This window comes from Gasterosteus aculeatus, chromosome 8, assembly GCF_964276395.1.
Source record: "Gasterosteus aculeatus chromosome 8, fGasAcu3.hap1.1, whole genome shotgun sequence".
Classification (NCBI taxonomy): domain Eukaryota; kingdom Metazoa; phylum Chordata; class Actinopteri; order Perciformes; family Gasterosteidae; genus Gasterosteus; species Gasterosteus aculeatus.
In genome coordinates this window covers 16,753,506-16,770,244 of record NC_135695.1, presented here as the reverse complement: position 1 = coordinate 16,770,244, position 16,739 = coordinate 16,753,506, and the positions used below count along the sequence as shown (strand labels likewise).

At 44.7% G+C, this 16,739-nt stretch overlaps 1 protein-coding gene across 8 annotated transcripts in view; it reads left to right on the top strand.

The window, feature by feature from the left end:
• cep350 (centrosomal protein 350) overlaps positions 1–16,349 on the top strand; it is a 29,635-nt gene extending 13,286 nt beyond the window's left edge. For 5 of the 8 annotated variants that reach the window (XM_078108432.1, XM_078108433.1, XM_078108430.1 and 2 more), the window contains exons 16-38: positions 402–583; positions 726–889; positions 1,235–1,345; positions 1,547–1,687; positions 1,849–1,982; positions 2,079–2,186; positions 2,297–2,514; positions 2,627–2,841; positions 3,007–3,285; positions 3,405–3,554; positions 3,708–3,868; positions 5,251–5,373; positions 6,921–7,165; positions 7,260–7,459; positions 7,752–7,887; positions 8,421–8,581; positions 8,704–8,837; positions 8,917–8,969; positions 9,071–10,932; positions 11,294–11,818; positions 12,409–12,555; positions 12,827–12,949; positions 13,287–16,349. In XM_078108432.1, the coding sequence (XP_077964558.1) occupies positions 402–583; positions 726–889; positions 1,235–1,345; positions 1,547–1,687; positions 1,849–1,982; positions 2,079–2,186; positions 2,297–2,514; positions 2,627–2,841; positions 3,007–3,285; positions 3,405–3,554; positions 3,708–3,868; positions 5,251–5,373; positions 6,921–7,165; positions 7,260–7,459; positions 7,752–7,887; positions 8,421–8,581; positions 8,704–8,837; positions 8,917–8,969; positions 9,071–10,932; positions 11,294–11,818; positions 12,409–12,555; positions 12,827–12,949; positions 13,287–13,457 (5,743 nt within the window). In that variant the 3' untranslated portion in view covers positions 13,458–16,349. The remainder of the gene's footprint in view (positions 1–401; positions 584–725; positions 890–1,234; positions 1,346–1,546; positions 1,688–1,848; positions 1,983–2,078; positions 2,187–2,296; positions 2,515–2,626; positions 2,842–3,006; positions 3,286–3,404; positions 3,555–3,707; positions 3,869–5,250; positions 5,374–6,920; positions 7,166–7,259; positions 7,460–7,751; positions 7,888–8,420; positions 8,582–8,703; positions 8,838–8,916; positions 8,970–9,070; positions 10,933–11,293; positions 11,819–12,408; positions 12,556–12,826; positions 12,950–13,286) is intronic. The other 3 variants (XM_078108431.1, XM_078108436.1, XM_078108435.1) reach the window with 3 other exon arrangements.
• Positions 16,350–16,739: the final 390 nt, after the last annotated feature.

The window sequence follows — 16,739 nt, the reverse complement described above, 5'->3', positions numbered from 1 at the left end:
TATCCTGATCTATTTAGTCATCGTCTTTTGCCATTTCTGAGCTGCACAATATAGCCATTCATAGTCTGGGCCTCTCACAGCAGGGCTTTGCTGCCTCAGTCACTTTGAGGCATGAGGGGCTCTTTCTCATTTGGTTAACCCATTCTGCAAATCTTGCAGAGACCCTTTTTCCTACATATGACTTGAAATACTATTTTGAAATTAGTTTGTTGGAGAAAACAATAAACAAAATGTATTACTGAATAAATGTTTTTTTTTTTAAACATCTAGTCATACATTTAAGTCTACAAACATCCACTTTAGAAGATATGTTGTTGGGTTTCACAATCGTAATTGATCGTTCCCTCACTACCTAACTGAGCTTTTTTTTTTTCTTTCTTTTTCTCTTATTATATTTGTAGTTTGGGTCTTGACAGTCGGAACTCTCCAGCCGCCAGGCCTAAACAAGCTTCTCCGTCTGGCTCTCCATACTCTGGTTCTCCCCCAGAGGCAGGCTCCCCCAGTGAACCTGGGTGGCGAAGTGCAAATTATCCAAACACAGGCCCCACAGCTCGCAATGGCAGAGCCGAGCCCAAGACCACAGGTAGATGCTGCTTGTATTGATACGATGTGCAACAAACGTAGAGATGAAGAGGGAAACGGTCCGACCCACTCCAGCAACCCTTTAATTAGTCGACTCCCCACCCCCCCTCCTTCCATCTCTCTCCGCTCTTTCTTTCTCTCAGGTGAACTACAGTATTCACCTGCCGTCTTGCAGCAGCGCATGGCGGCAGAGCTAGAGTACCTGGAGTCCTACGAGGAGTCGGTCCGACATCTGGGAGACGTGGAGAGGGTGATGGGCGTGTCCATGGCTCAGCAGGAGAGCATCTCCCTGGCCCAGATGCTCAAGGTGAAGACTGAGTTTATATTCATGTTGAACAATTGAGATGAAAATTACGCACAGCTTTAATGATTCTGATGAGTGATAATTTGACAGTTTTTATGAAACCTAATAGTTTGATGGTTGTAATCATTTTGTCTTGTTACAACATCTGTACTTAAATTAAATTATTATTATTATAATAATATAATATTATCTGGGACTTACATTTTTTGTTGCCGCCTCAAATTTGCATGATAAATATTATCATAAGTGGGTTTTTTTTGGCCTACATAGATTTAATTGACATACTTCCTGACTAATGTCTGTATTGATGCACTGTATTGACCCGGTCTCTGAACTTTGACCTTGCAGGCCAGGCAAGAGTCCCATGCGCGTGACCTCTATGAGCTAAAGATCAAGGCGGAAAGGGAAGCCCTGGAGACACAGTTACAGTTAGAGGAAAACCGGCAGAGAGTGGCCCGGGTAAAACACACACACACACACACACACACACACACACACACACACACACACACACACACACGGTCCATTGGTTACTTTACTCGCACAAACAATATGTATTTGTAAATGATAGCTTTAATGTTTGCTTCCTCACCTTTTCCCTTCTATAGTATGTGTGCATGTATTTTCCTTTGTATGATGGGCATGCTTGTTTTGGTCCAGGCTCATATAGAACTGCAGGACAACTTGGCAACAAATCAAAAGGAGACCTTGAAAGGCCTCCAGGAGGCAACTACCAAGTTGATGACTCAGCAGGCTGAGACAGCACGATACACAGCTGACACGGCCCGACACATCAAAGAGGTTAGCCATCCCTGCCTGGAAAACAGCCCGTGTCCTCATTTCGTAACAAAAGCCGATTGATTGTTGAGTTTTCGGAAAAGCCATAACAATACATGCAGAGAAGGAAATGGTTATATTCCGTGTAAGACATTTGATCGGTATATTGTGTTCTTCTTTGTCAGATGACAGAACTGGCACAGTCGCAGATAACGAGAGCTCTGGTTGTCCCCCCTGATGTTTCGGATTCCTCCGTGGAACAGGAGCAACAACACAGCTCCTACTCAAAGCAGCGAAATTACAAAAATGACTCTGACAGGTGAATTAAAAACACCTTTTTCCATTATATATTGCATACTGCCCTCCATTTTGAATGTTGTATCTAAATGTCTAGGTCTCTTCTACATTCTTACAGCTTCCCTAGCGATGTGTCGAGCAGAAACACTATGCCAGAAGAACCGTTGTCTTCACGGAACAGCCCCAGTATCTGTGATTCTCTTTCCTTCAGAAGACCGGACCTCAGGTATAACACAGGCCTCTTCTGTTGCGCTAGGTTCTCCGATTCCCATTAGATCTGGGAAAGACAGAACGAAACGTAGTGACATTAAATCTGTCCCTGGCCCTCTTTCACAGTGGCGCAGACTCTAGCAGTCATCACAGCCCGTCGCACGCCTCGCCAGAGCAGAGGGAACGGGCGAAAAAAGAGGCGGTAGAAGCGCAATGGAGGAAAGGAGGCGCTGAAGAGAAGGTGGGGAGGGAAGCAGGCAGCAGCTCCATAGAGGAGGAAGTTCTAACGGCAGCCAATGACTCCGTCTGCAGTGACAGCATCCCCTCTGTAGTGGATGAGAAAGGTATTGGATGGGCGGCAAGAAGGGCTCTCTGTTTATAAATCAACATGCCGTTTTCAAAACTCGTGCACGAGGCATCTAAACATTTGAGCTCATCCTTTTTATGGCCCTGCAGCAGACAGTACGTCAGTGGCGACGGAGTACTCCCTCAAATTCGATGAGTCCATGACAGAGGATGAGATCGAAGAACGTTCCTTCCGCTCTCTGCTGCCGTCTGAGGCGCACCGCCGCGGAACTATGGAGAAGAAGACCCACCACCATGAGGAATCGGAGGACGATGGAGCCCATCACAACACAACATTGGTTCCAGGGGCACACAATATCTTAAAGGTGAGCAGACTGTGTAGTCGACAGTGACATTTTTTGCCTGAATGTTCCTTGTGGTTTGTGTCACTTTACTTCTCCTGTTTTCCTTTGCCTCTTTTTAATCTCCTTTTTAAAAGTTTCTGTCAATCGATTCTAACATTCTGTCATTTCATCTGTGTTCTCCCGCAGTCCCACGATGCAAACATGGCATTTTCTGGCGGACAGGACAGCTTTTCGCAGTTCACGATGGACATGGTGCGTCAGTACATGAAGGACGAGGAGGTAAGACTGCAGCACCAGAGCTCCCTGCTGCATCTCCGCCAGAAAGCTGTCAAAGAGAAGACAAGAACTGAGCTGGCCTGGCTAGAGCACCAGAAAAAGAGGCTGAGGGACAAGGGCGAGGACGACAAGATGCCACCCATCAGGAAGAAGCAGAGGGGCCTTCTGATGAAACTACAGCAGGAACAGGTACAAGTGGGCGCAAGTATAAGGACATCCAGTGGCAGTTGAGCTCCAGGGGACCACTCTGATCTTAACCTTTTGCTCTACTAACCCAACTTTTTCTCCCACTGTGCTGCTGTCCCCAGGCTGAGATTAGGCGGCTTCAGGAGGCCAACAAAGCCGCCAGGAAGGAAAGGCAGCTTCTGCTGAAGCAGCAGGAGGAGATTGAGCGGATGAGAAACTCGACACTCCGACTGAAGGAACGTCTCAAATATGCTGGGGATGAAGCGCTGTCTGTGAGTAGTGCAACAATCAGAAAGAAAGAAAGAAAGGATACTTATATCTGTGGAACATGCTGCCATTTTCATCCGAAGCTTTTAAAGTTGTTTTTTTTAATTGGTGTCAATAATGTACGGTCTGTCTGTCTGCATGTCCATCCAACCCCTCAGGAGACTCCTGTTTCAGAAACCCCCGTGTTCGAGGCAGCCCCCCCCAATACGAGACCTCCGGATAATATCCGCTGCCCCTCGCCCTCACAATCCATCTCTGGAAGTGAGACCAGCAGCATCATGCAGAGGCTCAAGAAGATGCGCTCTCAAATGGATGAGAAGTAAAGACCGTTTCATATACATATAGTGTTCTCTATGTCTAATTACATTTTATTGATTATTATCTGGAGTGATCAACCCTGATCAGTGACATCCTGCTGCCTTTTGCCGGGTTGTTTGCTTCTTCTCTGCTTCTAAAATATTTTCTTATATTTTATATTTAGTTTTTAGTTTGGCCCCTAAAACACTTTTTCCCATACCATATTATTCATATTACTTTTTTCTTGCATAACATCACCGTTTACACTCAACGCCTAAAGTGGGGCTTTCATTCAAAATGGTAAAGCTTGATTGATCCTGTAATACGTGTTATTGTGAGCTTTTTGAAGTGAAATTTCTGCCATTATAAGCCAACATAAGTTGTAAATGTTCTAGTTCTATACAGGGGGTCTTTGCTTAAACTAGCAACTTAACTAACTAGGTAGGAAACTAATAGGTACGTTCTTCTGTCTTAAAATCCTGTGTGAATGTGAGATAAGCATGCTCCATGTTGTTTTCCCTTCAAACTAGACAACAATCCACCATCTTTTCTCTGCCTCCTGTAACTTCAGATTCATAGGAGGGTCTACGTAAGCGTTATCTGCTAACGAGTGTTTCAAAGCGGGAACATCAGACAATAACTGTTTTAAATAGCTAACACTATGTACTACTGCATCTTTCAATTCCAGCGGCATGCTTATCTTCCAGAGAAGACAACCATTGGTTGTGGCTTTCCATCATTTTTTCCAACACCCACCTTCTCCCGTGACATTAATTAACTGCATGTGATTGGCCGTCTTCTAGGTCCTCCAGACTTGGCCAACAGCTTTGGTCAGGTGGTTGTGGAGCCCCTCGTGACAGGGTGGCTCTAACAAGTGGGTTAATTGTTCTGGGGTTTGGGATTTATAAGTCGGATAGTTGTAACAGTTTTCCCAAAGTTGACTGTAACAAAATAATTAAGAGGATCTAAAAAAAAACACAAAAGTGCTCAGATGTTGGTGTCTATTCATATTGATGTAACACACTAACGGATTTTCCCTAGTCTCAGCTTGTAAGTTTTGCCCCACTTTGTAGTTTGTTTGAAAATCAGGGTTACTAATAACTCCTATCATATATCCACACCCCCAAAGCACAAGTTTGTCATGGATCATACCCCCAGAAAGCCCCCCATGGTCAACGCCCACGTTCTCGCTTATTTGTTCCCAAAGCGAAGCCATATTCTAACATACTCTTGGATGCAACAAAACCACATTTGCTCATATCACTCTTCTCTCTCTTTCTCTCTGCTTGTCTTTTCCCTCTGCGTCTGTTTTTAATGTCTTTCCCCCTTCTTGCGTTGTGCGTCTCTGTACCCGTGTTTGTGTGACCCTTTTGACTCTGTCTGTTGCGTGCTTGTGTGTTGTAGACACTGTTCTCCTGTCCACTACTTCCTCTCTGTGTTCACGGCCCACCAGTGGGCCTCCCTCAGTGTCTGTCTTCCCAACCTCCATCCTAAATTCCAGCTTTTTATCTACAACCAGTTGGTCAGGTACTGTACAGTGCTCTCTGCCTCTTCCCCAGAAACCCCACCCCGCCCTGCCTCACTCTCACTCCATGGAACATGCTTGTGTTCATCGACTAGCACTGGGAACTTGTAGGGGTGGGATGAGAATGACTGATTGGATGTGTTTGATTGTGTCCAGGATGAAATTTGTGGGCGGGGGAGGAGGGTTGAGTGAAAGCATGAGAAGTGCCCAAGGAAGGCTGCCTCGCTAAAACAAATGCACGGTCACAGTAATGTTAGCATGAGCATTAAAGCATTAAAAACACAAACAAACCCTGGGAATGATGGAGGTGAGAGGAATTTCTGTGAAGGTTAAAGGTTATATTTGTTTTAATAGGAGCCTTCCTTGTTGTATGGGATCTCAGACACATCTCTGGGGCTTCACTGATTTCTGTGGTGTTGAATTTGTGACTCTTCCCCTCCTCCTTATTTGCCTCTTGGAATTAATGTTGCGGTGAATCTCCCTCCAATGTCCTTCATTTTATGGCTGCTGGCTGGTCAGCTCCAGCCCAGTTGTTGATACAGAATGATTGGAGATTAAACCAGACTATGCTTTGGAGATAAAGGACTTTAGCAGAGAACGGACCACGAGAGTGGTCCATCTCTTTAATGAGCCCAGTGAATCTTAACTAGCCCTCTTTATTAGGTATCTGTTGCATGGGTAATAAGTACAGATGACCATTGGCTGTAATACAGTTTGGGAAGCCACTAAAAGAACCCCCCCGCCCAGTCTGGTTCTTCGGTATCTGGCCTGTCATCAGTATGCATTAGGTCAAGAGAAAAGCCTCTAAATTAGATTAGGCTAAATGATACTGCACTGTAATGGCACCCATAGCTGTGGGGGACCACATTACACAACAGCTATACCTGACTGCACTTTATTCTGATCTGCAGATCAGATCACATGTTGAACACAGACTTAGTGGAAGTTGGATTTCAGATTTTAAAAAAGACAATATAATTGTTGTTTTAAAAAAAAAATAATGTGTATCCAAATGTTGTTACCAAAGAGACACATTCATACAGATGTAACTGGCTACACTTATATTTTTTATTCAATTTTGTTTAACTACTATTTATGTTTGAGGTGTGTGTGTGTTTGGAACTCAATCAGCGTTCAACCCCTGGGTTTCAGTCTGATGCATGAATCTTCACTGTTAATGACCCTGCTCTCCTTTTCTCCCGAGTGACATGTCATCACTCAATGCTTGTTTATTTGATGGGTGCTTATACACTTCTTTATTTGAATGTTTATTACAGGGAAAGCTCTAAGCGTAGCATGTATTGGGTGTGTATGTGTGTGTTTGATGTGAGTGATAACTGGATTTCCAGGTGATTTGGGTCTGCGTGCATCTGCAATGTTTTCATTCCTTTTGATAAATGCCTTTTGTCAAACTTTTCTTCTCTGCTTCTTCACTGCCATCTTACCTTATCCCCTCAACACCCAACCTCTTCCTTTCTCATTTTTCTATCATCTTCCACTCTTTCCTCTTTCCCCATGCTTTTCTCCCTTCCTTCCTAACCCTCCTTAGGTTCCTGACTAAGCGGGAGCAGCAGCTGATGCAGAGGCGTCACCATGCTGAGGAGCTGCTGCAGTGGAAACAGCGTCTGGACCGGGAGGAGGCAGAGGTTCGTAGGATGGAAAAGGAGGCCCTGGCCGTATGGGACGGGCAAACCGCTCGGGACGCGGCAGAGAGCCAGGAAAAAGAGGTGTCGGACATTAGCCCAAGCTCCAGTCGCCATCGCAGCCCAGAGCGCAGAGCTGACAGCGACAAAGGTGAAGCAGCCGGATCCTATAGCTGGATTAAAGCCCAAATCGGGTCACTGTTAATCTATAAAAACTCATGTTCATCTCTCCTGCATGTTTTCAGAGTTAGTGAGTGAGGCCGACTGTTCCACGGCGACACCTGGGTCCAGTATACACACCGAGGGACTCGCGTCCCGGCAACCAGGAAGCCCGTCTTCAGGTCAACCTGATTCCATCATCGAAACGCCTTTGGCCTCTGTGAGGAGCAGCCACGCAAATTACACCCCGGACTTCACCTCGGCTTCCCGGTCACCTAGCAGACAAGTATGCAGACGTGTGGTTTTTATTTCAGTGTTCTGTCCCATTTGTTTTCTGAAGATATACTCTAAAACTAATCCCGCATGTCGGACATTTTGTCTAGATGATGTCATTTGTCATCTTTTAATTTAAAAGATGCAGTGTGAAGGACATGCAAGGGAGTAACTAAACATTTGCTAGTTTATTGGGCATGTCCAATATTAATCCAGACATGCCCCCCTATTAGACTGCGTTTTAAAATCATAAAGTAAAATTCCTTTCTCTTCCGCCTCCTCCTCCTGCTGTTTTGTTTTCCCAGTCTCCACTCAAAGGCAGCCACAGCCCTGCTGCCTCTCCTTCTGATTGCAGCAGCAGAACCAAGATGCAGCTTCACCCCTCGCCCCGGACCGCCAACCAGGCTCAGCCAAGTGAATCCCTCATGCCGATGCAGGCTGGTGAGTTACCCAATATTTCAACACACATACACGTATACTAGTTCCTGGTAGTTCTTAAACAAGATAAAAGGTATACAGTATAGAAGCGAGAGTGGACATAATGCAGCTGTATCGCTGGCGCTCTGCAGTCAGGCATAATGTGATGCTGCCAGGAATACATTATTCAAGCACTTCCCTGATACATAACCTGCTTAGCTGTGGGATAGACAGAGAGAACACAATGCGTTGAACTTCGTTACTGCACAAGCAAAGACAGTTCTGCTGGCCGCGTATTGGAGCTGAATGTCTTTTATCCATTTTCAGTTCCCTGTTTAAACCTCGGTTTAGTCTTTGTAACACTATGAGTTCATTGTGTACAAGCCAAAGCATCATGCTCAAAAATGACACATTCCTAGTAAACAAAATGTACACTAATCTTAGAAGAATTGGGTTTGCGTTCGAGTGGGCACAAAGTTGGATTACCGTCTGCTAATCAGAGATCAGGCACTGGTTTCACATTCTAACTGTGATTTATAATCAAAATTTCCCTTCAGAACCCATTTCAGACCAGAGTGACATAGAGAGCCGTATCAAGGCCCTGAAGGGAGAACTCCGAAAACGAAAGTTTATGGCCTACCAGCTAAAGAAAGAGCAGAAGAAGAGGAACAAAGAGCGCCTGAAGGCCAAGGAGGCCAGCCTACTGAAGCAGCTGGAGGTAAATATGTACCTGTGTGTCGGTGTGCGGGCTTCTTGATGCTTATTGGTTTGATGTTCAAATACAGTACGAACATCTATGTCTTTATCAAACCTTTTCTTATTCTCCCGCTTTCCTTTCAGAGCTATAACACCTTCATTGAGAAAACTAAGGCAGAACTGAACAAAGAGCCAGACTCAACCCCTGACACGAGGTCCCAGGTTGAAGATTCCACCTCAAAAGAAGAGCAGACCGGCATTAAACCACCTGCTCATAGGTACAAAAAACATCTGTAGATATGAAAGCATATCTTATACAAAAGATTGGTGTTTATCTAAAATCAAATTCTTCCTCAGGTCTGAAGCTGGCCAATTACCTCAAAGGACGCAAAGTGCTTCATTGGATCAGAGTGGGTGATATCATCATCATAATTAATATGTAAAAAGAAAATGTGTTGTGTTTTTACGCAGATGTTCCAATGCTAATTGTGACCCTTTCCTGTGAAAACAGATGCCCTATCTCACCTTGATCACAGTGGTTCCACCTCAGTGCCTGAAGAAATGTCTGATGAAGAACCGCCGACAGTCACTCCGACTCCAGTGTATGGCAGCCCAGAGTGTCCGCCCTCAAGAACCAGGAGCCCCCTGTCCACGGAGGAACGTTTAAGGACTTCCTCTGAGGAAGGCCAGGCACAGATGATTGTCTCTGGGGCAGAGATCGTTGTGTCCCATCGAAGAGCCGACATGCAGGATGAGCCGGAGGTGGAAGTAAGCTCCCATTTGGAGGATCGACAACATTCTGAACATCTCCTCAAACTGGAAAAGGAAGACCGACTCAACTCCGGAGAGAAAATGTCTGCATCTAAACATCTTTCCTCTCACACGAGTGAAGGTCAACATTCTCCATCCGTTAGCATAGAACGTGATAGAATAAGGACAAGGGAAACATCGAAAGCTGAAGAAGCTGTAAAATCGAATATTCTCTCCAACGAGTCACATTCTGCCTCGTCCAGCGACCGTTCCGGCTCCCCCAACTCTGTTGGCTTCCCTTCAAAGAAAGAGGCAACCATGAAGGATGTTGAGGACTCTCCTCCTGTTGTAGATGGCTATCATGATGACTTTGAGTATTCATTGGATTCTTCGCCCAGGCAGGTGCGTCAGGGTTCAGGGCCTCCCTCTCAAATCTCAGTCGGCCCTACAGAGATCAAGAGCTCCAGAGACAACGTCCCTGGCCGAGACGCACCTTATGACAGCCACGATGAGGAGGTAGAGGAGGAACTAGCTGAAGAGCTGAGTCCCCGTTCATGCACTGGTGGAGCCAGTCCCCAATCTGCGAGACTGCTGGATCTTCGTAACCACACCGAAGACTCAAAACATGACGACAAGGATATCGTTAATTCCACCCGCTCACCACCCATTTTGCCCGTTGGAGATGAAATGCCGAGTTTCAGCATCGCAGATCGAGTTCTCGTTGGCGGTGTTCAGCCGGGCACCTTGAGATTCAAAGGTCCAACCAGATTCGCCAACGGCTTCTGGGCCGGCGTGGAGTTGGATAAGTCTGAGGGGAGCAACAACGGCACGTACGACGGGGTGGTGTACTTCGAATGCGATGAGAGCCACGGTATCTTTGCTCCCCCGGACAAGATAACACACCTGCCGGACAAGTTTGAGATCTACACGGACACCACGGAGGATGAGGACTCGTTTTTTGATGGTCTGTCGGATAAAGGCGGAGATGAACGCCTAACAGATGAGCGTCAGTCTCCGAAAGAAGGAAGTCTGGATGGTGAAAAGGAGCAAACTTACAAGAAGGTCTCTGGGTTTGGCGATAAAAAGATAACTGATGAGTCTGTTCACAAGACCGGATCCCACCTCAATTCCAGCCATTACAAAGAAGCCAAGACTCCCGTCTCTAATGGCAACGCGAAGGACATAATGTTGGATTTTGAAGAAGCACCGACCAGTCTCCTCATCTCTGATATCGACGAGATCGACCTTGGGGGGCCGAGTCGGACGGGCGACACTCCCCGCGTTCAGAGGGAAGAAGTAGACTCAAAACACCAATTTGTTTCTGCCGATCTTTCTGCAGACATCAGGCATGTTGAGAGAGATCCAACGGACAGAAACTTACTGGAAACATTTACTGACAAGTTCCTCAACAACTGTGTGAAAGACACTTTGGCGCAGTTTGCTGAAATTAAAAAGGCCAAAGAGCAAAAGATAGAAGCTGCCAACCAAATGAATGGAGACCTTTTTGGTGAACATGTTGAAGAAGAAGAATGGTTCACTTCAGTGCAACAAAAAGATGGTCTTCCCTTCTTCATACATGCAGAAAAAGAAGAGCTTTCGTCTCCAGAGCTGTGTAACCGACCTGTGAGTATACTTCTGATTATTTAGTGACCTGTTACTGAATCAGGCAGAAAGCCTTGAAACAAAACAACATGTTACTGAACAGCAATTTGATATTGATTTGACCCGTAGAACACTTGTTTTCTGTATGTGCTCAGTCAAAGTCCAACTTTATTTTGACAGACTTTATTGACTCTTTGCTGGAAAAACTCTTGTTTGACACATCTGTAAGAATGAATATCATGTAAGACGAGGTCAAAGGTGCTAAACCCTCAGTTATCATGGGACTGGCTCAGTTATACAGCGTTTAGATGTTCATATTTATAGACTTCTGAGATTGGAACTGAGTGTGAAATTCTCCTTTTCGTGTATGTCTTTCAAACAGGAGAGTCCAGTGTTGGGGGCCAGTGGTCAGGAGGAGCTCGCCAAGCGACTAGCAGAGCTGGAACTGAGCCGCGAGCTGCTCGATGAGCTGGGTGACGAGCAGGACTGGTTTGACGAGGACTTTGGCCTCAGCTCTCGTAGAGAGCAGCAGCGACTCAAGCAGATGGAGGAAGAGGAGGAAGAGAGGCTGGGGAGGTGTGACCCGTCAGTCATAGCGGCCCTGGGGGGGCTGGTCTCCTCATCCGGCGGGGAACAGCAGGCTAAGACTCCACCTAGACCCGAGCTCCCTCTGCCCCTGCCCCCTAAGCTACCTGAGCAGCCCGCCATGGTCGTGCCCCACTCCGCCTCAGAGGTGGAGAAGATGGTCCATGCCGCCACTCAGGAGATCTGGGAGAGCTGCGGCCTGGGGAGGGAGGGAGCGCAGACCCTGTCCCAGCTGCCGAGTCCCAAACCCTCACCAGGGTATCTGGGTAAAGACGCCAGCGGCGAGGACCCGAAGTCCCTCTGCGTCCGCAGCTACAGAAAGGTGAACAGGAGACTTGCTAGAACATATTAAAAGAAGTATAACAAAACAAGGCCTACAGATAGACCGCTAGAAACAAATGAATGCAATTGTAGTACCAAAGACTTGAAGAGTCAGACCACAGCCTCCTTGACTTTCTTTTCATTCCCCTTCCAATAACGCTGGTTGAGATCAGCTCTCAACTTTCCCACTGCTTCCGTATCACTAAGCCAGCATAGACCACACGAAAGCACTTTCTCTGAGTGATGTTAAATGGCAGACGTGTTTGCATTATTCAGTGGCTTCCTCTCTGATTAGCATGTTGGTGTTTTAAAGACTCACAGCTATTGCACTTGCCTTAGTCTCAGTAGATTTCCCTCTGCCACGGACAGACTTTGGACTCCTAAATCAGATATTGTCTCCGTTGGTTAAACGCCCTTTCCTTCAATGCAAAGAGCTAGTGAGCAGTAAATATGTCAGACATTTTGACAAGCTGTCTCACTCACCTTAACCATGGGAGACCTACTGCAGCTTTACTAGCTGAGCTTTATTTTATACAAGTATCTCATTCATTTCTGTCCGTCCCCCCCCCCCCCCCCCCCCCCCACCCTCAGGCTGTGTACGACCTGACGTGGGAGATGCTCGAGGAGATCTACACTGAGGATCCCGACGTTGATCAACCTCAGTGGGTCAAACCACGTCGAGTTAGGTCCTCCTTCTTCCACGGAGTGAAGACGCCGGGAGACCTCTCCAAGATCCAGGTACAGAGTGTCTGAAGAGACCCACCTTAGACAAACACACTGGCTACTTAAGTTGTCATATTATCTTTCTATGTTTGTATTGCCTTACTTTAAAGAAAACTACATGAGTGAGAGTATTGGTTTGTTTTTTATTTCTTCCAAGTGAAACTTCACAATTTGGCTTTGTTAATTCACCCGGGATATCTGCAAGTTTTATGGCATGTAGTAAAAAAACGTCCAAACATTCAAATGCCACTCACCCGATGACATGGTGAATTACATTGTGTCACAGGAATTCATCTCAGCAGAGGTACTGAAGATGTATGGTCTGACCAAAGATCACAGCCAGAAGACCGACTGGCAGAAGATGCTCAAATTTGGCAAAAAGACACGAGACAGAGTTGATCATATTCTGGTAGGTTTTTAAAATAAATGTTTGGGGGGTTTGCTTTCTTTATTTTCATTTTTAGGGATTGTTTGTCACCCGGAAAGGACACCTAATATGTGATAGGAAGATGTTCAAGATCCCTATCATGTTTTTTTAATTAATTATCCTTGTTGTTTGTCCTTGTTTTTTTTCCGATCATTTCAAATGAAATAGTGAATTTCATTTTGAGTGATTCTTTATTACTTTTGTTTTAATCAATTAATCAATTAATTCAATTTTGCTTTACTTTAAATCAAAAAATGTTTTCACATGACTTGTTTTGATACAAATGATTAATGTCACGTCACCGAATTTTGTTTTTCAGGTTCAGGAACTCCATGAGGAGGAAGCTCAGTGGGTCAACTATGACGAGGACGAGCTGTTTGTCAAGATGCAGCTGGCGGACAGCATCTTTGACGCTTTGCTGAAGGACACCGCTAACGTGCTGACGCTGATCTACGACAAGAGGGCCAAGAGGGAAAACGGCCCGTCTTGACGGCCTTCCGGTTCCGATTCTAAACTACACCCCCCTCCCCCTCCCCCTCCTCCTCGACGAACTCCAGCCAACCTCCCGCCGCTCGGTCTTCCACCAGCTGATGTGTCAGCAGCAAACCTCAGATGCCTTCAGTCCCGGCGTTACCTCTCGGCTGAACCACGCTCACTTCTTCCTGTGATGTTCATTTGCGGAATTCGGCTCCGGCTCCCTGCATCTCATTCCTCACCTCCTGGGGTGGTTCTTTTGTCAACACCGGGAGGAGAATGAGACGATTCTTCGATGGAATGGACTTCGATAGTTTGTTCGCACTTAAAATCCATTAATGCTGCTAAAATTGATTGTTCCATTTTTTTTTAATCCACCTAGAACACAAGGAGGTTGTCATATTTTGTATTGAATCCTAAAGTAAATATATGTATGGATTTAAAAATTGTAATAGAGTAGCAGATAAAGACTATACAGTGTAGTCCAGTGACAGTAACACATTATCGTGTTGGCTTTGTAATCCAGTTCATTTAAATTTAACAATGGTTATGAAGTTAAACTTAATTATAGGGTTTTTACTTAATTATTTACCTGCAGACATTGCAGCCATTCACCTTTTGCTTGTCTGGTCTTAAGGGGCGACTGACTCAGACCCTCTAAATCTATATAGTTTAAAAACTGAGATTTAAAACACTTTAACTTCCTAATCATTGTTTAATTTTGGACAGAGGTAGAAAAATAGAAATGGTCACAGATCAAATATTGTTGGACTGCGCTGTAGTGGAGTGTCGATGAGATCAGTTATTGTATGAAACATTTTGCCTCTTTAAATATATTATTTATCGTGAGAAAACGTTTGATTAGCAGAGTAAGGAACATTTTGAACTGTAAATGATCTTGTCAACATATAGAAAACAGATTTTAACATTTTACTGAAATTGTAAAAAGCACAAAAAGAAAAAGAAATGTGAACGTGGACACAGCAATATATTATCGAAGAGGTTTAAAGAGTGCTATTGATGTTTTTGGTGAAAACTGTTTAAATAGTTGAAACATTGAAGTGTTGATTCGTTGAAAGTATTCTGTATGACTTTTATTGTGGCCACAGCTGTCCAGTTGTCCCCCTTTTGTGGGACACATACCCCCTGTACTTATGTCAACGCTTGGAAAGTCTCGTACAACCAGCAAGAAAACGCTTCTCCGGTGATTTGCGCTTCATTCCTATTTTTTTGGGCTTTAACTGAGGCCTTTGAACCCCATTCAACCTTGTTTAAGTAAGCTGTCGGGGGGCGAGGGGGGGAATGGTTGTCCACCAGCGCTAATGCCCACGGGGGTAACAAAAGTAGAATCGCATCACAGGACGACACCCGTGTGCTGGATTTTAGCCTTACTTTTTCTACAGTCATTTTTCTTCCCATGACACCTGTGGTGGTCCTGTTTCTTCATTGGTTGTCCTTGTGAAGGTTGCCAGCTGAACATTTGGCAGTCTCTCTCTCTCTCTCTCTCTCTCTCTCTCTCTCTCTCTCTCTCTCTCTCTCTCTCTCTCTCTCTCTCTCTCTCTCTCTCTCTCTCTCTCTCTCTCTCTCTCTCTCTCTCTCTCTCTCAGCATTCAGTTCAAGTGCCTCTTTAGTTGTAGATTCGTAACAAACTCCCTTTGGACCTATTTCTCTTTGAATGTCTCTTTCAACTTGCTGTTTACTACCTTTTTTGTAAATGATCCTTAAATGGCCCCTCTAGCTTCTCACCGGTTTGCCAACACTTCGGTTTCTGCCTTATCAATCTTTCTGTATTGAAGCCTAGTTGGGAACGTTTTCCAAGCCTTCTCATTTTGTCCGTGCTCCGCTTGAGAAATAGTTTGTGCTAACAGAATTACTGACTCACTCTGAATGTCACCTGCTTTTTGGCCACGCCGACCCTGCATCTGTGCATATACACACAGTTGAGTCATTTTTTTAATCGATAATCGAAGTGTATCAACAACTAGATTGTTGACCCTACAAACACACACACACACACAAATAAGTTGTGGGTCATTGAGGTGGTGAGACTGCGCACCTGGACTTTATCAAAGGGCTTTCTTTAGTCCCCGCAATCAATGCTCCTCGGATCCAACCGTGTACAAACTCATCGTGACGGTGCATTAAATCTTCTGAAGAAGCTGAAGTAACCTTAAAACTCTATTTTTTTTGTTTTCCAACCCGTGAGGTGTAAAACGTTTTTCTAAGGTACACGCTCAAACTGTAACTTGTATAATGTAGAAAACGACCAAAACATTGACACGAATTTCTCATGCTGTATGGGTTGTGAGTCTGGGCTGAAGGCATATGTAACTGTACTTTATTGCAAACCCTCTTGGATTGTCTTCTTGAATTGATTGTATGTGGGAGGCAGTGGAGATCCCCTCTAACTATGCAGTACTTGGTCCTGTGCTCCGCTTCGGCCGTATGGACCAAAAGGCTCAGACTTCTCCTGAGTGTGAAGGTTGATGAGATCGTAGACGAGCTTACGGCTCTCTGGTGTAGGATGGAGGTGCTTCTATCCGCTCGTCTGAGGTCCGTTTTCTCCAAGGGGAGGTGGAGGAACTTCCCCTTTTTAATAGAGATTGATATAAATGATTGAATAAAAGGAAAAGATTTGATTATTAAATTAACCCAGTTACACTAGATTTGTCACTTCATCTTTTAAAATGTGGATGAATATTTATAATTCTGTGCGGTTAGTGTGCGCCAAGTGCACTTGAAGATGTGTACAATTCTTTTATGGGTGTAAATATACTGTGTTCAATCTGACCCACTGTTACTGTAACCTGAGTGATTGTAAGATAAACACTGTATACTTTGCAAATATGTGCAAAATATATATTTGTTAACTAAATGAATTGTAAATAAAGCTTCCATTGTTTCTGAAGTAATCTGACTTGTTTTGGTTAGTAGTTTGAAGTGTTGCAGCACTGATGCCAGGCCAAGGAATCTCGTCCTAACGCTCTAAATGTTAACATTTTACATCAGTAACTCTTTTTAAATATAGATTTTGAAGCCATTGCAGCAGCTCCTCTGTTGAACGTGGGAGTTACACAATATCAGAAGTTTGCATCATACGATTACAGAGAAAGTGTTGTAATGTACCAGTCTTGACTATATCTGGGATATTTAAGAATGATACATTTCTAATTTTGCAGTAATATTGGGTGAATGATTCACTGCTTGGTATTTTAATATAATACATATTTTGCCACAAATATCAAATATGAGCATGTTGATTTAACTCTTTGTGAGCGTTAATAACAACACTGGTTAT